Source organism: Carlito syrichta, unplaced genomic scaffold (genome assembly GCF_000164805.1).
Source record: "Carlito syrichta isolate Samal-C Ts95f unplaced genomic scaffold, Tarsius_syrichta-2.0.1 Scaffold308845, whole genome shotgun sequence".
In the NCBI taxonomy this organism is placed as follows: Eukaryota; Metazoa; Chordata; class Mammalia; order Primates; family Tarsiidae; genus Carlito; species Carlito syrichta.
Window position 1 is genome coordinate 238,102 of NW_007252941.1, and position 18,839 is coordinate 256,940.

Consider the following 18,839-nt stretch of genomic DNA (forward strand, 5'->3'; position numbering starts at 1 on the left):
GCATCAACCTTCCAAGTAGCCAGAATTACAGGCATGCGCTACCATACCCAGCTGATGTTTTGATTTATTGTAGAGATGAGGTCTCGCTGCCCAGGCGGGTCTCGAACCCGCGGGCTCAGGCAATCCACTTACCTCAGCCTCCCAAAGGCGCGGGATTACAGGCTGAGCCACCTAGCCCGGCTTGTATATATATTTTTAGTTGGGGTCTCATTCTGTTGCCCAGGCTAGAGTGCAGTGGCTCATGGTTCACAGCAGCCTTGGCCTCCTGGGCTCAGGTTATCCTTCTGCCTCGGCTTCTCTAGCATCGTCTACCACCATACCGGGCTAATTTTTTTTTTGTGTGTGTGTGTATGTGTGTGTGAAGACGAGGTCTTGCCAAGTTGCCTAGGCTCGTCTCAAATTCCTGGGCTCAAGCAAACCTTCCACTTTGACCTGGCAAAGTGCTGGAATTTTTTTTTTTTTTTTTGAATCATAATCTCATGTTGTCCCCAGGCTGGAGTGGCATGCTCATGGCCATCGCAGCCTTGACCTGCTGGGCTCAGGTGATCTTTCTGCCTCAACCTTCCAAGTAGCTGAAACCACAGGTGCATGCCACCACACCTGGCTAATTTTTTAAAATTTATTGATTTATTGTAGAGACGAGGTCTTGCTAAATTGCCCAGGCTGGTCTTGAAGCCCTGGGCTTAGGCGATCCTACCAACTCTGCCTCTCAAAGTGCTGGGATTACAGGCATGAGTATGCCCGGACCTATACTTTCTTTAGGTTCATTTTCTAATTTCTAATGCTTGGTTCATATTTTTCAGTCTTTATGATTTTAGTATTTTAAAATTTTAGTTATAAATATTTCTAAGGGATGGTTTTCTTATTACATAGCTCACATATTTTGATAAAGTAGTCTTTTCATTTATAAAGAAAATGTAGTTTCGGTTTTGATTTTCTCTTTTTTTTTTTTTTGAGTTGAAGTCTTACTCTGTTGGAGTGCAGTGGCCGCTCCCGGCCTCCGCAGCCTCGACCTGCTAGGCTCCGGGGATCCTTCCGCCTCAGCCTTCCAAGTAGCCAGAATTATAGGTATGCACTACCACGCCCTGCTGATTTTTTGATTTATTGTAGAGATGAGGTCTCGCCTGCCCAGGCGGATCTCGAACCCGCGAGCTCAGGCAATCCACTCACCTCAGCCTCCCAAAGGCATGGGATTACAGGCTGAGCCACCGATCCCGGCTCTGATTTTCTCTTTAACCCATTCTTTTGCCCCTAAATTCCACAAGATACAAAAAAGATCACCATGTGACTTCTTTTTAGTTCTGCAACCTTTTTTTGTATATTTTCTCCGTTATTTACCAGTGACATTGACCTTTTTTTCCTTGTAGTTTGTCTGTTTCTGTGAATGCTCTTCCTTGATTCCCCTATCTTACATTTCTGCCCTGACTTCTTACCTAACCCAATACCCTGTTTATTTCCTTTATATCATTTAAGAACTTTTAATGTATTATATGCATACTTGTTTGTTTTGTTTACTGCTGTTGTCCCTAGCACCTTGTGTAGTATAGTGCATGGAATGCAGTTGGGTAGTCAGTGTTTGAATGTGTGAATGAATGATAGATAACCTTATGAAAAACAATAGAGACCAGCCCAGATAGAGAGGTTTGTTCTTAGGCAGATCACTTTTGGTAAAAGTACTTAAGGAACATTGAGAATCTGAAAATTAATTCTCTTAAAACTTCCCAAGAACCATATAGCCCACTAGAAAGTGTTTGTGTTATTCAGGGATGCACATACATACCCCGGTTTGAAGATTCTTAGTTTAAACCATAAAATATCAGCATTAATAAGCAGTAATTCTTTCCCTTTTATAATATTTGAGATTCTTTTTTTTTCTTCTTCTTTCTAAATGCCTTCTCTTGCTCGTTTATTTAAGTTATTTTGAAAAGCAGGCTCATTACCAAGCCAACTCATTTCTAGGTGTTGGAGAAAGTGGGATACATAGAGTTACTTAAATCAGCTAAGTTACGCTAATCAGTACACAGGACACATTTTGTACTTTGCATCTTTTTTCTTTTTCTTGTTTTTAAAAACTTACATTTCTGTATAGAATGCATAGGAAGTTTTCATCTCCTTTGGCTCTTCTGCTGTCTTCGAGTATTCACTTCAGAAGGGTGCTGTGTTGAAATAGCTTTTGAGACCACATTGAGCCTTCATAAAAGGTCTGAGTGATGTATTTAGTAATGTTCCATGTGGATATGAAAGTATGGAATATCAGTGTGATTGCCACATATTTGCAATCCCAAAAAAGAGCATTCTGAATATCCTATTGATATTTCCCCCTTTGGTTACTGAAGCTGCCAGCTTTCAAAATCTACTGGACTAGATCTTTTTTCAGATTTATTTTCTGTGTCTGCCTGTGCAGTGAAAGTTATCTCATTCAGACTAATGCTTACTTTTCATTTATACATTCCACAGATTTGAGTACCTACTTTGTATGGAAACATTTCTGTTGTGTCAGATAGCCCTTTTATTGAGAAGTATAATTAATGATCTGTAACCAGAGATTAGGCCTGTGAAACAAAGTTTCTGGAAGACCATTGTTTTGTACTAGCCTCCTGCACTAGGCCCTGGCAGGCCAGACCAAACCAGACTGCAGTCACTATGGCAGGTGTCTAATGATGTTTATAAAACGGTGGCTAGAGCCCATGACTAAATCATTCAATTGTATGATTACTAGTCCTTTAACCTTTAGCCCCAGAGTTCAGAACTGAAAGACAAGTTGTGTCTTCAGGAAGGTGTGGGATTTTAAAAATTATCTACTGAACCACTCTGCCTTAATGGTCCATAGTTAGCCGGAACTCAGTATGTGTAGCAAAGTCGTGCTTTTGGCCAGGTGTGGTGGCTCAAACCTGTAATCCTAGCACTTCGAGGGGGCTGAGATGAGATGATTGCCTGAGCCTGCGGGTTCGAGACCAGCCTGGGCAACATGGTAAGACCTTGTCTCTACAATAAATCAAAAAATTAGCTGGGCGCAGTAGCATGCACCTGCAGTTCCGGCTACTTGGAAGGCTGAGGCGAAAGGATCGCCAGATCCCAGCAGGTCAATGCTGGGGTGGCCGTGAGTGTGCCACTGCACTCCAGCCTGGGTGACAGTGAGACCCCAACTCAAAAAAAAAAAAATCATCCTTTCCCAGGTTCATATTTTGCCCTTCTTTGTTATACCAGTGTCTTGTGTATCACTTAGTGGTCTACCTATCTAATTTTCCATTCTTAACTGCTTTAGTTCAGACAGTTATTATCATACTGGTTTTTAATAACTTTCTAACTGATCTTTCTGCTAGTTGCTTTCTAGTCTTCTACCTTCTACACTGCATGAACTTCTGTACGCTCCTCTGTACTCTCCTCGTTAAAACTTTTGGTATCTTCCAGTCACAAGTATGCCAGCTTTACTCTTGACTTTACACATGTTGCTCTTTTGTCTAGAACCTTCTTTCTGTTGTAACCCTATTCCACTGTAGTAAGCTTACTTTTTAAGGCTTATTTCATCTCTGCTAAAGCCTTCCCTAGCTCTTTAGATTCCCTGTTTCCCCTTTAAAATTCCATAGTTTTTTCTGTGCTCCTCCTTAGACTTTATCTTGGCAGACTGTAGTTGTATCTGCTTACATGAGTTCTTTCTAGGCAAGGACCCTAGGGCAGTTCTGCTTGGCTAATAACAGATAATAAATATATGGATGACTGGAGTCTCTTCATCTTTCTGTGCCCCAGAGGAGTTAGTTTTGTATCTTCAGTCATCTTCCCCACGTTTATATTAGATCCCATTCCCTTACTCAGACAAGCAGAGAAGTTCGGCCTTACATTGTTCAGTTTATACCAGGAAGGGAGGCAGGATTAGTGAGTCAGGGTGGTGAGGAGATTCTGAAATCGTGACAAATAGGGGACAATCGAAGGAACTAGGATATTTAACTAAAACCAAAAGGAAAGAAAAATTAGATGGGATATGATACACGTCCCCAAGTATTTGAAAGGCTGTCACATAGAAGAATTATTGGACTTAATCAGTTTGTCTCCAGAGGGCAGCTGTAGGATAAATAGGTAGCCATTTAGGCTCAACAGTAGGGAAAGCTTTCTGAACATTAGAGTTGACTTACTCTATAGGGAACTTTTTCATGAGTGAAGCTGTGAAAGTAGAGGCAGATTGACTGGTGGTGTAAAGTGATAGAAAGTAGATTTTGTATCTTGGATAAAGTTGGACTAGATGGCTTTGCTGAAGCATCTGAAATTTTCCTGTTTCAGTTTGAAGTTCCATGACTATGACTTTCAAAAAAATACTCACTAAAATGTTTTAGGAGCCGGGCTCGGTGGCTCAGCCTATAATCCTGCGCCTTGGGAGGCTGAGGTGAGTGGATTGCCTGAGCCTGTGGGTTCAAGGCCCGCCTGGGCAACTTGGCGAGACCTCATCTCTACAATAAATCAAAAATTAGCCGGGTCTGGTAGCGCATGTCTGTAGTTCCAGCTACTTGGAAGGCTGAGGCGGCAGGATCGCTGGTGCCCAGCAGGTTGAGGCTGCGGTGGCCGGGAGTGGCCACTGCACTCCAGTCTGAGCAACAGAGTGAGACTCCAACTCAAAAAAAAAAAAAAATAAAATAAAATAAAATGTTTTAGGTTAAGACAATCTTCTGTACATTCAGTAGTAATTAAGTACTTTTGATGTTAAGTACTTCCTGTATGCCTGCTGTTGGACATTCAGAGATCAGTAGTCTCTTACTGTCAAGTTGTTCATATTTATAAATGGAAAGATTCTTGAACTTTTCTTTTTAATTGTTGAGAACCAATGTATTATTTATTTTTATTATTCTCAAAATTAACAATTTCTAAAAGTTTTGAGATTTACTTCCTATCTTAGTTCATTTGGCCTGCTATAACAAAATACTTTAGACTGGGTAATTTATAAGCAACAGGTTTGTCTTCACATGGCAGAAGGGCAAAAAGTCTTTCTCAGTCCTCTTTCATAAGGAGACTAATCCCCTCATGAGGACTCTACTCTCATGCCTGATTTCCTCCTGTAGATCCCACCTCTTAATACCATTGCATAGGAGATCAGATGTCAACATAAGAATTTTGGTGGGACACATACATTCAGACCACAGCACTTCCCTTCCAAATACTAAAATTGTTTTTGTCTCTCTTTTACTTCTAGCAATGTCTCAGGCTGTGCAGACAAATGGAACTCAGCCATTAAGCAAAACATGGGAACTCAGTTTATATGAATTGCAACGAACACCTCAGGTAATACAGGGACATTGAGACATGTAAACTGGGACACATTTTTAGACCGTGAAAGCCTAAATAGAACATACAGTAATAATAAATTAATATACAAACTGTCCTGACTTCAGTATGTCTGGCTTACACTTCATTCAATGATTCAGCAAATAATTTGAATACTCTGTTCAAGCTTCTGTGTTCGGCACTAAGTGAATATTGGGGAACAAAACAGATAAGGCAGCAGCCCATATGGTTTATAGGTGTTAAACAAGTAAATATCTGTAAAATTCACATGTGAGAAGTTGTATAAAGTTGGGCAAGTTCTTTGTGCTATAACGAGTAATAACAGGGCACTAGGGAAGACCATTTTGAGGAGATGAAAATGGCAAAGACTGGGAGAGGAATGGATTTGAAGGCAATAAACATGCTTACAGATGGGTTCATTTTAAGTTGGAAATATCTATGCAACAGGCGGGCAGAGATGCTAACTAGTGATGATTTTTCTATTAGTCGAAACTAAACATAATATTTTAGGGATTGCCAGCACATATAAAGCAAGGGGAATGGATAAAATTACCCAGAAGGATGAGCAGAGAGGGCCTGTAACTTCATCCACAGGTGCTTCAACATTTAGAAATTAGGTGATGGACAAGGAGACTGAGAAGGAACACTCAGAGAAGAGAAAGGAAAAAAATAAGAGATTGAGAGGAAAAAAATAAGAGATTAAGAGATTGGGTGTGGGATTTTAAATCTAAAGGAAGCGTTTTAAGGAGGATGTTCAACACTGCTGCCAGGTTAAATAAGATGAAGATTAGAAAAATGTTTGTTAGACTTGGCAATACAGTTGGCCCTCCGTATCCATGGATTTTGTGTCTGTAGATTCAACCAACCATGGATTGAAAATATTCAGAGCTAAAATATTCCATAAGGTTCCAAAAAACAAAACTTAATTTGCTGTATGCCGAGTACTTCGTTGAAAGCATGCAAGTGAAATGATGTGTATTAGGTATTAGAAGTAATTTAGAGATCATTTAAATTCACATATGAGATAAAATATAAAATTCACATGTCACACAGGACGATGTGCAAAGATTATATGCACATATTACATTCTATGTAAGAGATTTGAGCATCAAAGTATTCTGATATTCATGGAAATTCCTGGAGCCATTCCCCTCCACCCATGAATATGGAGGGACAACTGTATTTGGTGACTTTGACAAGAGCAAGTTCACTTGAGTCGACTGTACTAGGTTGAAGGTTGAATGGAATCATGATGCGTTCTCATCATTGGTTCACATCATGAACCAAGAAAAGATAATTGTGTGTATATGTGGTTCAATACGGGGGTGGTAGGGAGTGAAAAAAGACGAGTAGGCAATTCTTCAGAGAACTTTGGCTTTGCAGAGGAGGAGAGAAAGGGAACAAAAACTGGAAAGCAGTGTGACAATAAGCTTTAAATTTTATTATGTCTATCAGATGGAGATCCCTCATGTTTTACTGTGTCTCAGGCCAAATCGATGTACGAGTCTCCTAGGCTGATTCAGGGGAGAGGGAGAGATTGCTGAAGTTTAAGAGCAAATAGCATAATCAAAAGAAGATGTCCTTGAGGTGGTACCAAGGAATGTACCTTTGATAGGAAGAGGCATAGCTTCTTGTAACAGAGAAGACGATAATTTGTAGATTTGGTCGAGAGGAAATGAGGGAGCTCTTTTAATGAAGTACGAGGTAAGGTGATTTGCTGAAAGTTCAGATGAAAAAAGGTCAGGTTGAAGAAAAGATATAAAATAGTATAGAGAAGGGAAAAGCGAGTTCATGAGATTAACCAGTTGTTGAGCAGTATTGAACACCCATTTGAGGCTGGTGAAGTTGTTGGTTATAGCAGCCTGGTCTTCCTTCTCCCTTTTCTTCCACAGGGCTACATATCTGCACTGGAATAGCCTTGAAGAACATTGATGGTTGAGTTTATTCAGGGTTGGGCATATTCTAAAGAAGACAAAAACAGATGTGATTACTACCTGGGTCGTAATCATACTCTCTGAGTGATAGTTTCATTATCTATAAAATGTAGGTTATAACTCCTCAGTCCAAAGTTTGTGTAAGTGTTCAAGTAAGAAAAAAAATAGGAAAAGTGCTTTATAGCAAGCTTGAAACCTAAAAAGCACTTAATAATTGTAGTTATTGTAAACACAAATACATTTTACTCAGACCATATTTATACAATATCTAGAGTTTCTATGTTTTTCCTTGTGGAGTAATCAATCTTTAACCATATAAAGAAAGCATAAGTTTGATGGACAGCTAGTCGAAATAGGCAGTATCAGGAGCCTATCAGAAACTACTTATTTCTGCCTGCATCTTCTTTACAATATTCACTGCAGTAGAACTCTCTCAATCCATAGGAGTCAGTATTAGTGACTTTAGAGCTAGGAGATTCTGTGTTTCAGTTGCCAGCGCATGAGGAGGGTGGTAAAGCAGGTAGGATTCACTAATCACTGTGCAGCAGGGCGATACAGCCTGAAATTTTACATTGGAACTCTAAATGCATTTTTCCAGGGAAACATTTTCAGACAGGACCATTAGATATACATGTTATACATATACATATACGTGTTATGCTTCATATGCATTCTGGCTTAAATCAGCTTATGGGTTAGCATGAAAACCTGACCTGACCACTCTATATAAAATTACTCTGTGGACCAAGACTTTTTGAGGGTCAAAAATAGTTTAAAATGAAATCCTATTAAACTATTTCTAAATTAGGGAATACTTTATTGGAATCTTAAAATATTTTAATGGGCAGCATGACACATGATTTATTATCAGAATTGTATAACTTTTGAAGGTAGAAGAATTCTAAGAGTTCATTTAACCCTAACTTCTTCATTTTGCAGATAAGAAAGCAGTGTTAGATAATTATTTAGATTCACACAGCTACTTAAAATGACTAGGACTAGAAACTAAGGCATGATTCCAAGTTCACTTTTAAAACTTTTTTATTATATCAGGCTAATTTCCCATTAGTTATCTCTGAAATATGTGAATATGTTATCTTTAGCATTAAAATAATGCTTTTGAGCGGAGTTGTAGAAGATTATAGCCAAAATAAGATTGGCTGTGAGTTGACAATGGCAGTGGCTGGATGGTGAATACATGTGTGTTCATTTTTATAATTTCCTATATTTATATGTTTGAACTTGTCCATAATTAACAAAAATTAAGTAGCATTTAATTTTTTCTTATTCTATTTTATTTTATTTAAAGATGGGTACAATTTAGGGTTAGGTATACAAATGTTTTTTTATGAGTAGCATTTAATTTTAAAGTGATTCTTTTACAGGAGGCAATAACAGATGGCTTGGAAATTGTGGTTTCACCTCGAAGTCTACATAGTGAATTAATGTGCCCAATTTGTTTGGATATGTTGAAGAACACCATGACTACAAAGGAGTGTTTGCATCGTTTTTGTGCAGACTGCATCATCACAGCCCTTAGAAGTGGGTATGTTGATTAAAAAAAGTTATACTAGGTACTTAAATTATACCATGACAGTGTATTCCTGGGTTTGAGAAATACAGTCTCTATAAGCATTTGATTGAGAAGTAAATTTTTTTTTTTTAATTTTTAATTTTAAAGATGTGGGGTACAATTTGGGGTTAAGTATACAAATGTTCATTTTGCAGGTACCCTTGTTTATGAGGTGTGTCCCCTGGTAGTATCCCACTACTGCTAATCCTTACCCCCTGCCCTGGCGGTTTCCCACTACTGACAGTTCTTTTCTTATCAGTATTATGATAATTGTTCAAGGTTCACTTATGAGTGAGAACACGTGGTATACTCAGTTCTTTGTTTCTGTGGTAGATCACTCCGTATTATAGACTCTGAGGCCATCCAAGTTGCTGTGAAGTTCAAGATTTTGTCCTTCTTTATGGCTGCATAATATCCCATTGTGTATATGTACCACATTTTTTTTTTTATTCAGTCCTCTTTTGATGGGCAGCATGGTTGGTTCCATGTTTTTACTATTGTGAACAATGCTGCAGTAAACATGCGTGTGCAGGTTTCTTTTTCGTAGAGTGATTTGAGTTCCTCCAGGTATATTCTCAATAAGGGGATTGTGGGAACTAACGTGTTTTAAAGTGTAAATTTTAATTATTGGAGACTTTTTGTTTTTAAACAGTTTTTATACAATTTTAGAAACTTTGTAGATTATTTGTTTTGAGGAAATTATAAAACATGAAACCATGTTTTTTCTACTTCTTAAATAATACCTTTATGAAAGTATTATTTCAATAAAAGAATTTATAGTATAGAAATTGATATATATTTGTGGCTGTTTTTTTCTTTTATGGTATGGTTATCAGAAAGGGGAAACTTAAATTAAGAAATAATAGGTTTTTATTTCTAAAATGGTTGTATATAAATTATCATTGGGAAATACTCAAATTTTTCTCTTTTGTCAAGTGGTATATAGAGTGTTTGAGGTTTCCAGAATCTTATTTACCCACTAGTCAGAGTTTCAAGGAAATTCAGGTTAATTAGTTTACATTTCTGTGACTTAGTAAAGGTATTAGAATAAAGGAGATAGCTTTCCAGAAGCTGGATGTTTTTGTCTTTAGCCCAGAGGTACTGGCATTGTTTACATTTACTTTCCCCTTCTTTATCTAGCAACAAAGAATGTCCTACCTGTCGGAAAAAGCTAGTTTCCAAAAGGTCACTGAGGCCAGACCCAAACTTTGATGCCCTCATCAGCAAAATTTATCCAAGTCGCGATGAGTATGAAGCTCATCAAGAGAGAGTATTAGCCAGGATCAACAAGCACAATAATCAGCAAGCTCTCAGTCACAGCATTGAGGAAGGACTGAAGATACAGGCCATGAACAGGTAGGGGGGAAAGAGGGCCAGAGAGGGTAGCTGGTTTTCCTAATATAAGTCTTATTAAATATTCAACTTACTTTTTGAAAAAGGTAAAATGTGGTAACAGAGAGTAGTTTTCCGTGATTACCTTTTTGTGCAGGTATTATATATGCCTCCTGGCATAATAGGGGATTTCATTTAAAATGCCAAGATCTCTCTTTTACCTACCTCTTATCAGTCTATTTCTTCTCTTCTCTTTTTAGCAATACTTGAAAGAGTTGTCTGTCTCCACTTCCTTTCTCGTTCTTTTTTGAAACCCCCTCTAATTAGATTTTCATCCTCACCACACCATCTTATTGCCCCTTTCAAATTATTAGTGACCTCCACATTGTGTAATCCAGTAGCTGGTTCGAACCAGACCTCATCTTACTTTGGCAGCATTTGCCACAATTAATTTCTCCTTTGTCTTTGAATAGATTTCTTCACCGAGCTTTCAGGAGACCATATTCTCCTGGTTCTCTTTGTATGTCATTAGCTATTTCTCTTTTTTCTTGCTGCTTTTGTAGATTTTTATTTCAGTTCCCCTAACTCACAAAGATGGAGTGTCCCAAGGATCAATCTTGTTTCTCTCTCTCTTTTTTTTTTAACTTTCTTACAGACAGGGTTTCACTATGTTGCTGAAGCAGGTATCGAACTCCTGGCCTTAAGCGATCCGCCCACCTTGGTGTCCCAAAGTGCTAGGATTACAGGCATGAGCGACCACACCCAGCTCTTTTCTCTTTTCCATGCAAAAAACTGTCTCCAGTTTATCTCAGTCAGTTTTATGGTTTTGATGACTATATGCTACTGACTTCTAAATTCATGTATTCAGCATAGTCCCCTTCATAGTCTATTCTCTAAATTTTAGACTTGTCTCCTCTTGTATATCTAATAAGCATCTCAAACTTAACATGATGAACACTAGTCTTTTACCCCCTACTTCATGCATCTTCATTTCAGTTGGTAGCAAGTCCATCATTTCATTTGCTAAAGCCAAAAACTACCATTAAACCTCTTTCTCACACCTGTATCTGAACCTGTAAATTAATAAATAATTTTTGCTTTCTCCATAGTGTATCCAGATTAGTCTAGACCACGACAGTGTTTCATTTGACAAAATGAAATAGCCTCCTAACTGGTCTTTCTGCTTCTCATGCTTCCCCTACATAGTCTGTTCTTAGTACAGCAACCAGAGATTCTGTCAAATTGAAAATGACATCATGGTTCTCCTTTGCTCAGAGCCCTTTAATAACTTCTGTCTCCTAATAACTTCTGTTCACATTCAGGCTAAAAACCAAAATATCTTAATGATGACTTCCAAGATCCTGTTTAATCTGAGCATGTTTCTTACCCATCCTCTTTTCTTCTCTGACATTATCTTCTGATTTACTCAGGCCTCAGCGATAACCATCATTTTCCAAAGTAGGAGATGCCAGTGAAGCCTCATCTCATTCTAGTGGTTTTCATCTTGGCTGAACATCAGAATCACTTGGAAAACTTTTAAATCTCAGGGCCTTGGGTATCATCCCAGATCAAGTAATCAGGACCCAGGTACTACTGTTTTTAAGGTTCCTTAGGTGATTCTGAAGTGCAACCAGTGTCAAAAACCACTGGCTTAAAGGTTAAAAGATGTACTCTGTTTTAACTATAATTAACTGACCAACCACTGTATTTAATAAATTAAAGTATTAAGTCTTGAATGTATTTATTTTTTAAAGAATTGTATATTTGTAAGAGTTGGAAGGACTTTAATGATTGTTCAATTTAGTCTTCTACCAGGAACAATAATCTCCTTTGCAAAATCCTTACAAATAGTCCTTTGGTTTTGCTTGAACATCTGTAGTGGTGGGTGTGTGACTGGAGCTCCTTTCATTTACTGGTAACTTTATTACAGCTTCTTTACTGTTCTTCAAACTCACCAAGCTTCTGTCTCAAGCCTTTGTACTCACTGTTCTCTCTTCAGGAATCTTTTTCTTCCAGATAATCTACATGGCCCACTCCTTCATTTTTTAGCAGGTGTCTGTTAGTTCCCATCTTCCACCTCAGGACTCCATATTTCCTTTTCCTCTCTGCCTCATTTTTTTCTCCACAGCACCTGACACTCTCTCACATGTGTTACCTGCTGCACTAGAATGTGAATCCTAAAAGGGAGGAGACTGTGTCAGTCAGTATTACTGACTTTTATAAGGCCAATACTTAGAAACATGCTTAGTCAGTAAATATATTTGAGTTTTTTTTTAAGTTCTTCCTTTATTTGTTTGTTTTTTGAGTTGGAGTCTCACTCTGTTGCCCAACTGGAGTGCAGGGCACACTCATGGCCACTGCAGCCTCGACCTACTGGGCTCAGGTGATCCTTCCGCCTCAGCCTTCCAAGTAGCTGGAACTACAGGTGCACACCACCAAACCCAGCTAATTCTTTTTTGACTTATTGTAGAGATGAGGTCTCACCAAGTTGCCCAGGCTGGTCTTGAACCCTGGACTCAGGCAGTCCTCTCACCTCAGCCTCCCAAAGTGCTGGGATCACAGGCATAAGCCACCATGCCTGGCTAAATTCTTCCTTTATATTGAAATAAGATTAGTCTCATGTATGTAACAATCTGGGTCTTTCAAAATACTTATTCTACATGTATATCAGATTCTACTTCTACTAGTTTTTCATATACTTTCATATAGATGTGCTTTTACATGTTCCTCTAAAGGCTAAATAATCACATTTCTATTTTTGTTGTTGTTATTGTTGTTGTTGTTCCTTTTATAACATTCAAGATTGTTGGTGTCATTCTTAAAATGCTACCATCAGGACAATATGCAGTTTTATAGATGTGATTTGATAAATGTAGAATATAATACCCTATTAACCTTTATCTGGACGTTATTAGTTTTGCAATGATCTGCAGATTTTATAAGCAGGATTCAATTTTTTTCTAAAGCAAGAATTTTTGAGCGTCTTTTCTAACCATTGGGTTATTAGTTCCTTGTTCTGGCAACAAACATGATAATGACACTGTTCTTAGAAGTATATGTCTTTCTATCACATTTTCCATCATATATTCCTTTCTTGTATATACAGAAGAGAGATGTGGTAGAAAGATTGTGGTCTGGTATCACATCCTAGCCTTGGCTCGCTCTGGCACTTATAGCTATATAACCTTAGGCAAATTATTTAATCTTGTACCTCGGTTTCTTTGCTTTTCTCAACTATAAAATGATGGTAATGCTAACTGCTTTGGCAGGTTGTTTTGAAGAATAAATGAGATTATATATACACAAAGTGTCAGGTAATTGGTTTTAGTATCTGAGCTTGTTCAAGAGTTGCTTCTGTATCCATGCTAGTTATTTAGATACCATTCCATTTTCCTCATTAGAATCCTGCATTGGATTAGCAGACTTTGAGGGAAGTCAGCAGGGAGAAGGAATGCTTATATTTGAATCATACTATTCTTTTGATTTATAATCTCATGAGACAAAATGATCAAAATATAAATGAAGATTTGTCAAAAATTCCTGTCTTTTGTTTAATAAAGAAAATTATAGTTTTTGTTGTTTTGCTTTTTTTTGAGTTGTTATCTTACTCTGTCACCCAGGCTGGAGTGCAGAGCCATCCGCACGACCACCGCAACCTTGACCTGCTGGGCTTAGGTGACCCTTCTGCCTTAGCCTTCCAAGTAGCTGGGATTACAGGCACATGCCACTATGCACAGCTAATTTTTTGATTTATTGTAGAGACGACATCTTGCCATGTTGCCCAGGCTGGTCTCGAACCCTTGGGCTCAGGAAATCATCTCACCTCTGCCTCCCAAAGTGCTGGGATTACAGACGTGAGCCACCATGCCCAGCTAAGAAAATTATTACGTGAATAGAAATCATTGCCTGTGTGTGTATGAGATTTTTTTTAGACCTTTCAGGAACATGTGGGAAACAATGCTATTACCCAACTCATAGCAAATTTAGTTACCAATTTGATGCTTTACTGACCTAAAAGTACATTTTATGCATCCTTTTTTCCCCTTGACTAGATTACAGCGAGGCAAGAAACAACAAATTGAAAATGGTAGTGGCGCAGAAGATAATGGTGACAGTTCACACTGTAGTAATGCATCCACACATAGCAATCAGGAAGCAGGCCCTAGTAACAAACGGACCAAAACATCTGATGATTCTGGACTTGAGCTTGATAATAACAATGCGACAGTGGCAATTGACCCAGTAATGGATGGTGCTAGTGAAATTGAATTAGTATTCAGGCCTCATCCCACACTTATGGAAAAAGATGACAGTGCACAGACAAGGTAAGTGTGTAGGTTAATTTCAGATTATCTGAATTCAGAATGCTTAATTTGGCAATTTTGCTTAAGAAGTAGCAGTTATTTGTCATCCCATTGATTTGGATATACTGGCTGCCTAGATTGTTGTTTTTTTCCTTCCTCCCTTACGTGCTTTCTACTCAGAGTTGCACATCCAAAGGGATGACCCTCCTAGGTAGAGGAGGAGGAAAGGGAAACATTCAAATTTCTTAACAGGGATACTAGGGTGCCAGTAGACTCTACAACTTACACTGTCTGCTGCTTTTTCCCACTGTATCTCCAGCACACCGCCTGGCACTGAGTGCAGATAAGCGTCAAATACTTGTTGAATGAGTGATTGAATGAATGGTATATTATACTTTAAAAATCCCAAGATTAACATTTTTGTGCTTAGATTTACAAGCAGATATTTTCTTAGGCAATAAGAAATTTACTCATATTCTTAATGTTCCTTTTGCCGCTACAGCCAGCAGATTCTGTTAATTGGGGTTTGAGGTATACGTTGTTCTTTTTCCTACCTTAGTACTTTGTGTATTTCTTTTCTTTTTTTCTTTTTGAGTTGGGGTCTTGCTCTGTTGCCCAGGCTGGAGTGCAGTAGCATGATCATGTCTCACCACAGCCTCAACTTCCTGGGCTTAGGTGATCTGTCCACTACAGCCTCCTAAGAAACTGGGACTACAGGCATGCACCACCATGTCCGGCTGATTTTTTAATTTTTTTGTAGAGATAGGATCTTGCTATGTTGCTCAGGTTGGTCTTGAATTCCTAGGCTCAAGTAGAACTCCTGGGTTCAAGCAATCCTCCCACCTGGGCCTCTCAAAGTGCTTGGATTACAGGTGTGAGCCACCACGTCTGACCTAGTACTTTATGTATTTCTGTGTGATTTTTGCCACTATATTTTACAGAAGGTAAAGTAGGTAAAACTTTTATGGACTGGTAGATAGGAAGTGTGCACTTTCTCCTCTTCTGTATCTTTCAGTAAGAACATTTAAAATTATAGAGCATTACATTTCTGGTGTTATTTTGTCAATAATTGAAACATTTGCATTTTACTTAGCTTTTAAGAAATGTATTACTTCCATAATTTAAGTACAGTTTTCCCACTACTCTAGAGATGAAATTTTTAATGATTTATTCTTTCAGATACATAAAGACTTCAGGTAACGCCACTGTTGATCACTTATCCAAGTATCTGGCTGTGAGGTTGGCTTTAGAAGAACTTCGAAGCAAAGGTGAATCAAACCAGATGAACCTTGATACAGCCAGTGAGAAGCAGTATACCATTTATATAGCAACAGCCAGTGGCCAGTTTACTGTGAGTATTTAACATAATGGAGTTAAAACCGGGAGCACATTGACCAAGTATAGGTATCTGATAGAGCATTGAGACTGGGGTGTGGGAGGAGGGTGGGATCTAATAAGACGATGTATAGAACCTTAAGACCCTGAGATAAAGAGAAAATGCAACAGAGTAGTAAATTTTTTGATACTGTTGGCTCTGTTATGAGTGTTGTGACTGGTTGTTATTCTTACATTTTTTTTTTTTGTAAAAAGACTCTGTGGACTTCTATTTTTGTTTCATCTCATTATGGTGCTTCATGCAGTTTTCATAATTTTCTTTCTTTTTTGTTTTAGGTATTAAATGGCTCTTTTTCTTTGGAATTGGTCAGTGAGAAATACTGGAAAGTGAACAAACCCATGGAACTTTATTACGCACCTACAAAGGAGCACAAATGAACTTTTAAAAACCAGTTATGAGACTGAACTTTTTTATAGCCTATTTCCTTAATACTAAAGACGTTCTGTCATTACTTTTAAGGACAGATCTTGGATATGTTCAATTTTCTTTCTGAGCCAGACTCGTTTACACTATTCACAGCTTTCCCCATTAATTTAAGATTTCCTTTTTGGAAGGGACAACAATTATTCAGTACTTTTTCTTTCCTTTTAAAATTATATCTAAGTTGTGTGTTTTCACACAGTGTGGTTCCATTTCTAGCACCCTTTTGGCCCAGGAATTTTTTATGGTTCTGTATTTGTAAGTAAAGATTCAGTTGGCCATCCTTTTCCCTCTTCAAACTTTTGTAGGCCTACAGAATATTGAATAATACGTATTCTACTTTTTTTCCCCCTGGAATCTTGTATATTTATAGTTTTCTATATTAACTTTAGTATCTTCATGAAGACCAAGGCTCAAATTTACTGTGCATAAAAACAATTCTCATAGGATTATTCTTTTCATGGTATTTTCTTCCATAATATCTCATTTTAAAAAGAAGTTCTTTATGAACTTAGTGTCCATTGTCATGCAATGTTTTTTTTTTTTTTTCCTGTTCGTTTTCCCTCTAATTTTGGAATTTCTGGTCCTAGAAAGAGAAGCAAACAAAATCTTAAGTTCTATGAGAACTTGGTTCATTGACAGATTTTGCTAAAGAAAGAAAAATTAAATTGGTAGTATTATGTAGTCTCCAAGTGTATATTTAAGAGTCCTTTTAGGTATTAGTTCTCCTGTCACTTCAGTTCCTTTATTATGTATGTTTGATGTTTTTTTCCTATTAAAATATCAGAGATAGGGAGATATTTTGCACTTTAGCCTTGATGAAAAGTACAAGATATGTTCAAAGCTTCCCTAATTTTTTTTCTTATTGGTAGCCACACAAGTTTCAACAGTAACATGGCACATGGAACTAACAGCAGGAAAAAAAGTTTGGTTCCATTTGAAAAGTGTGTTTAGCATTTTGAGGTTATTGTATCAGTTTATAAATTTGGTGCTCTGCTAACTACACTCGATAGAAGCAGGCTAGTGAAGCGTGAGCCCTGCCTTGATATGTAGTAAAAGATTATTCTACAAGAGTATGTCAGCCAGTAGGATAAAATCATTCTACTCTTCTTAATTTTTACATTGAGGAACAATGTTTGGTATTTGGGAATCAGAAAGCTTTATGCCAACAGGTCAGAAATAAGATTGATTTATATGTTATTCTTCATCCCTGTCCTGACTCTTGGTATGTTTCCAAGTTTATATTATCACAGTATTTACAAAGACATATTTGAATTCAGAAATTAACCCCAAAGGGTTTTTGATAGGAGGGAGTAGACCTCCAGTATCATTGTAAGTGAAGTCTGTTAGTTATTGTAAATATCTGTCGGCTTTGACAGATTGGGGGCCCAGTATGAAAATTTAAAGGCTTGCTCAATTTTTTACCATTTTATTGAAAATATTTAAAATCCGTTTTTACAGTTTTTTTGGTAACCTGTGCCACGGAATTTGAAAACCACCAAAAATTGAGGGAACTTTTATATTCAATTCCTTTTCTGGTGTTCTGTTAAGTTGTATAGATTATTAATGCATGCCCACTGAATATAACTGGTTTTGTGATAAAACTGCTTAGATTTTGATGACATACTAGATTAGTGGTTGCATTAAATAACTAAATTCCCATTGTGATTATTAATTGAAATTTTGTCTTTAAGCAGAGAGTTATTTGTGAATATAAGCTTTGTGCTTAGAGAATGTATGTGTTTTTATCTGTCAGTATGGGAGGATATAAACTGCATCATTAGTGAAGTCATTTGTTGTGTAATCCTTTGCAAAATCCAGTTATAGGTATTTGATAGAACATTGAGTGAGGTAGGGTTTTGTGTGTATGTGTGTGTGTGTGTGTGTGTGTGTGTGGGTGTGTGTGTGGGTGGGCAGGGGACTCTTCCAACTTAGGAACAAAAGTCTCACCAAATGTGGTCAAGGCCTTTGGATACATTGTCACCTATATTTTTTATGGTAGCATATAGGTAACCAAATTTACCATCTTAACCTTTTTCTTTTTTTTGAGTCTGTCTCACTCTGTCATCCATGCTGGAGTGCGGTGGGTGGTACAATCACAGCTGCTGCAGCCTCGACCTGCTAGGCTCAGGTGATCCTTTGCTTCAGCCTTCCAAAGTGCTGGAATTGGCCGGGCAAAGTGCCTCACGCCTGTAATACCAGCGCTTTGGGAGGCAGAGGCAAGAGGAATGCCTGAGCCCAGGGGCTCGAGACCAGCATGGCCAGCTTGGTAAGACCTCATCTCTACTAATAAACTGAAAAATTAGCCAGGCATGGTGGCAGGTGCCAGTAGTTACAGCTACTTGGAATGCGGAGGTGGAAAGATCACCTGAGCACAGCAGGTCAAGGCTGCAGTGACTGTGAGCGTGGCACTGCACTCCAGCCTGGGTGACAGAGTGAGACTCTAACTCAAAAAAAAAAAAAAAAGTGCTGAGATTATAGATGAGCTACTACACCCAGCCTCATTTTAGCCAAATGCAGTGTCATAAAGATTTTTCTGTTGGTTTTTTGTTTTTGTTTTTTGTTTTTGAGTTGGAGTCTCACTCTGTCACCTAGACTGGAGTGCAGTG

The 18,839-nt window shown here is 38.0% G+C and overlaps 1 protein-coding gene across 1 annotated transcript in view; it reads left to right on the forward strand.

The window, feature by feature from the left end:
* The window catches only part of RNF2 (ring finger protein 2), a 21,542-nt gene extending 3,520 nt beyond the window's left edge, over positions 1 to 18,022 (forward strand). The window contains exons 2-7 of the mRNA XM_008066104.2: positions 5,180 to 5,268; positions 8,591 to 8,751; positions 9,919 to 10,134; positions 14,163 to 14,435; positions 15,594 to 15,765; positions 16,086 to 18,022. Coding sequence (XP_008064295.1) covers positions 5,182 to 5,268; positions 8,591 to 8,751; positions 9,919 to 10,134; positions 14,163 to 14,435; positions 15,594 to 15,765; positions 16,086 to 16,187 — 1,011 coding nt within the window. The 5' untranslated portion in view covers positions 5,180 to 5,181 and the 3' untranslated portion in view covers positions 16,188 to 18,022. The remainder of the gene's footprint in view (positions 1 to 5,179; positions 5,269 to 8,590; positions 8,752 to 9,918; positions 10,135 to 14,162; positions 14,436 to 15,593; positions 15,766 to 16,085) is intronic.
* The last annotated feature ends 817 nt before the right edge of the window (positions 18,023 to 18,839 follow it).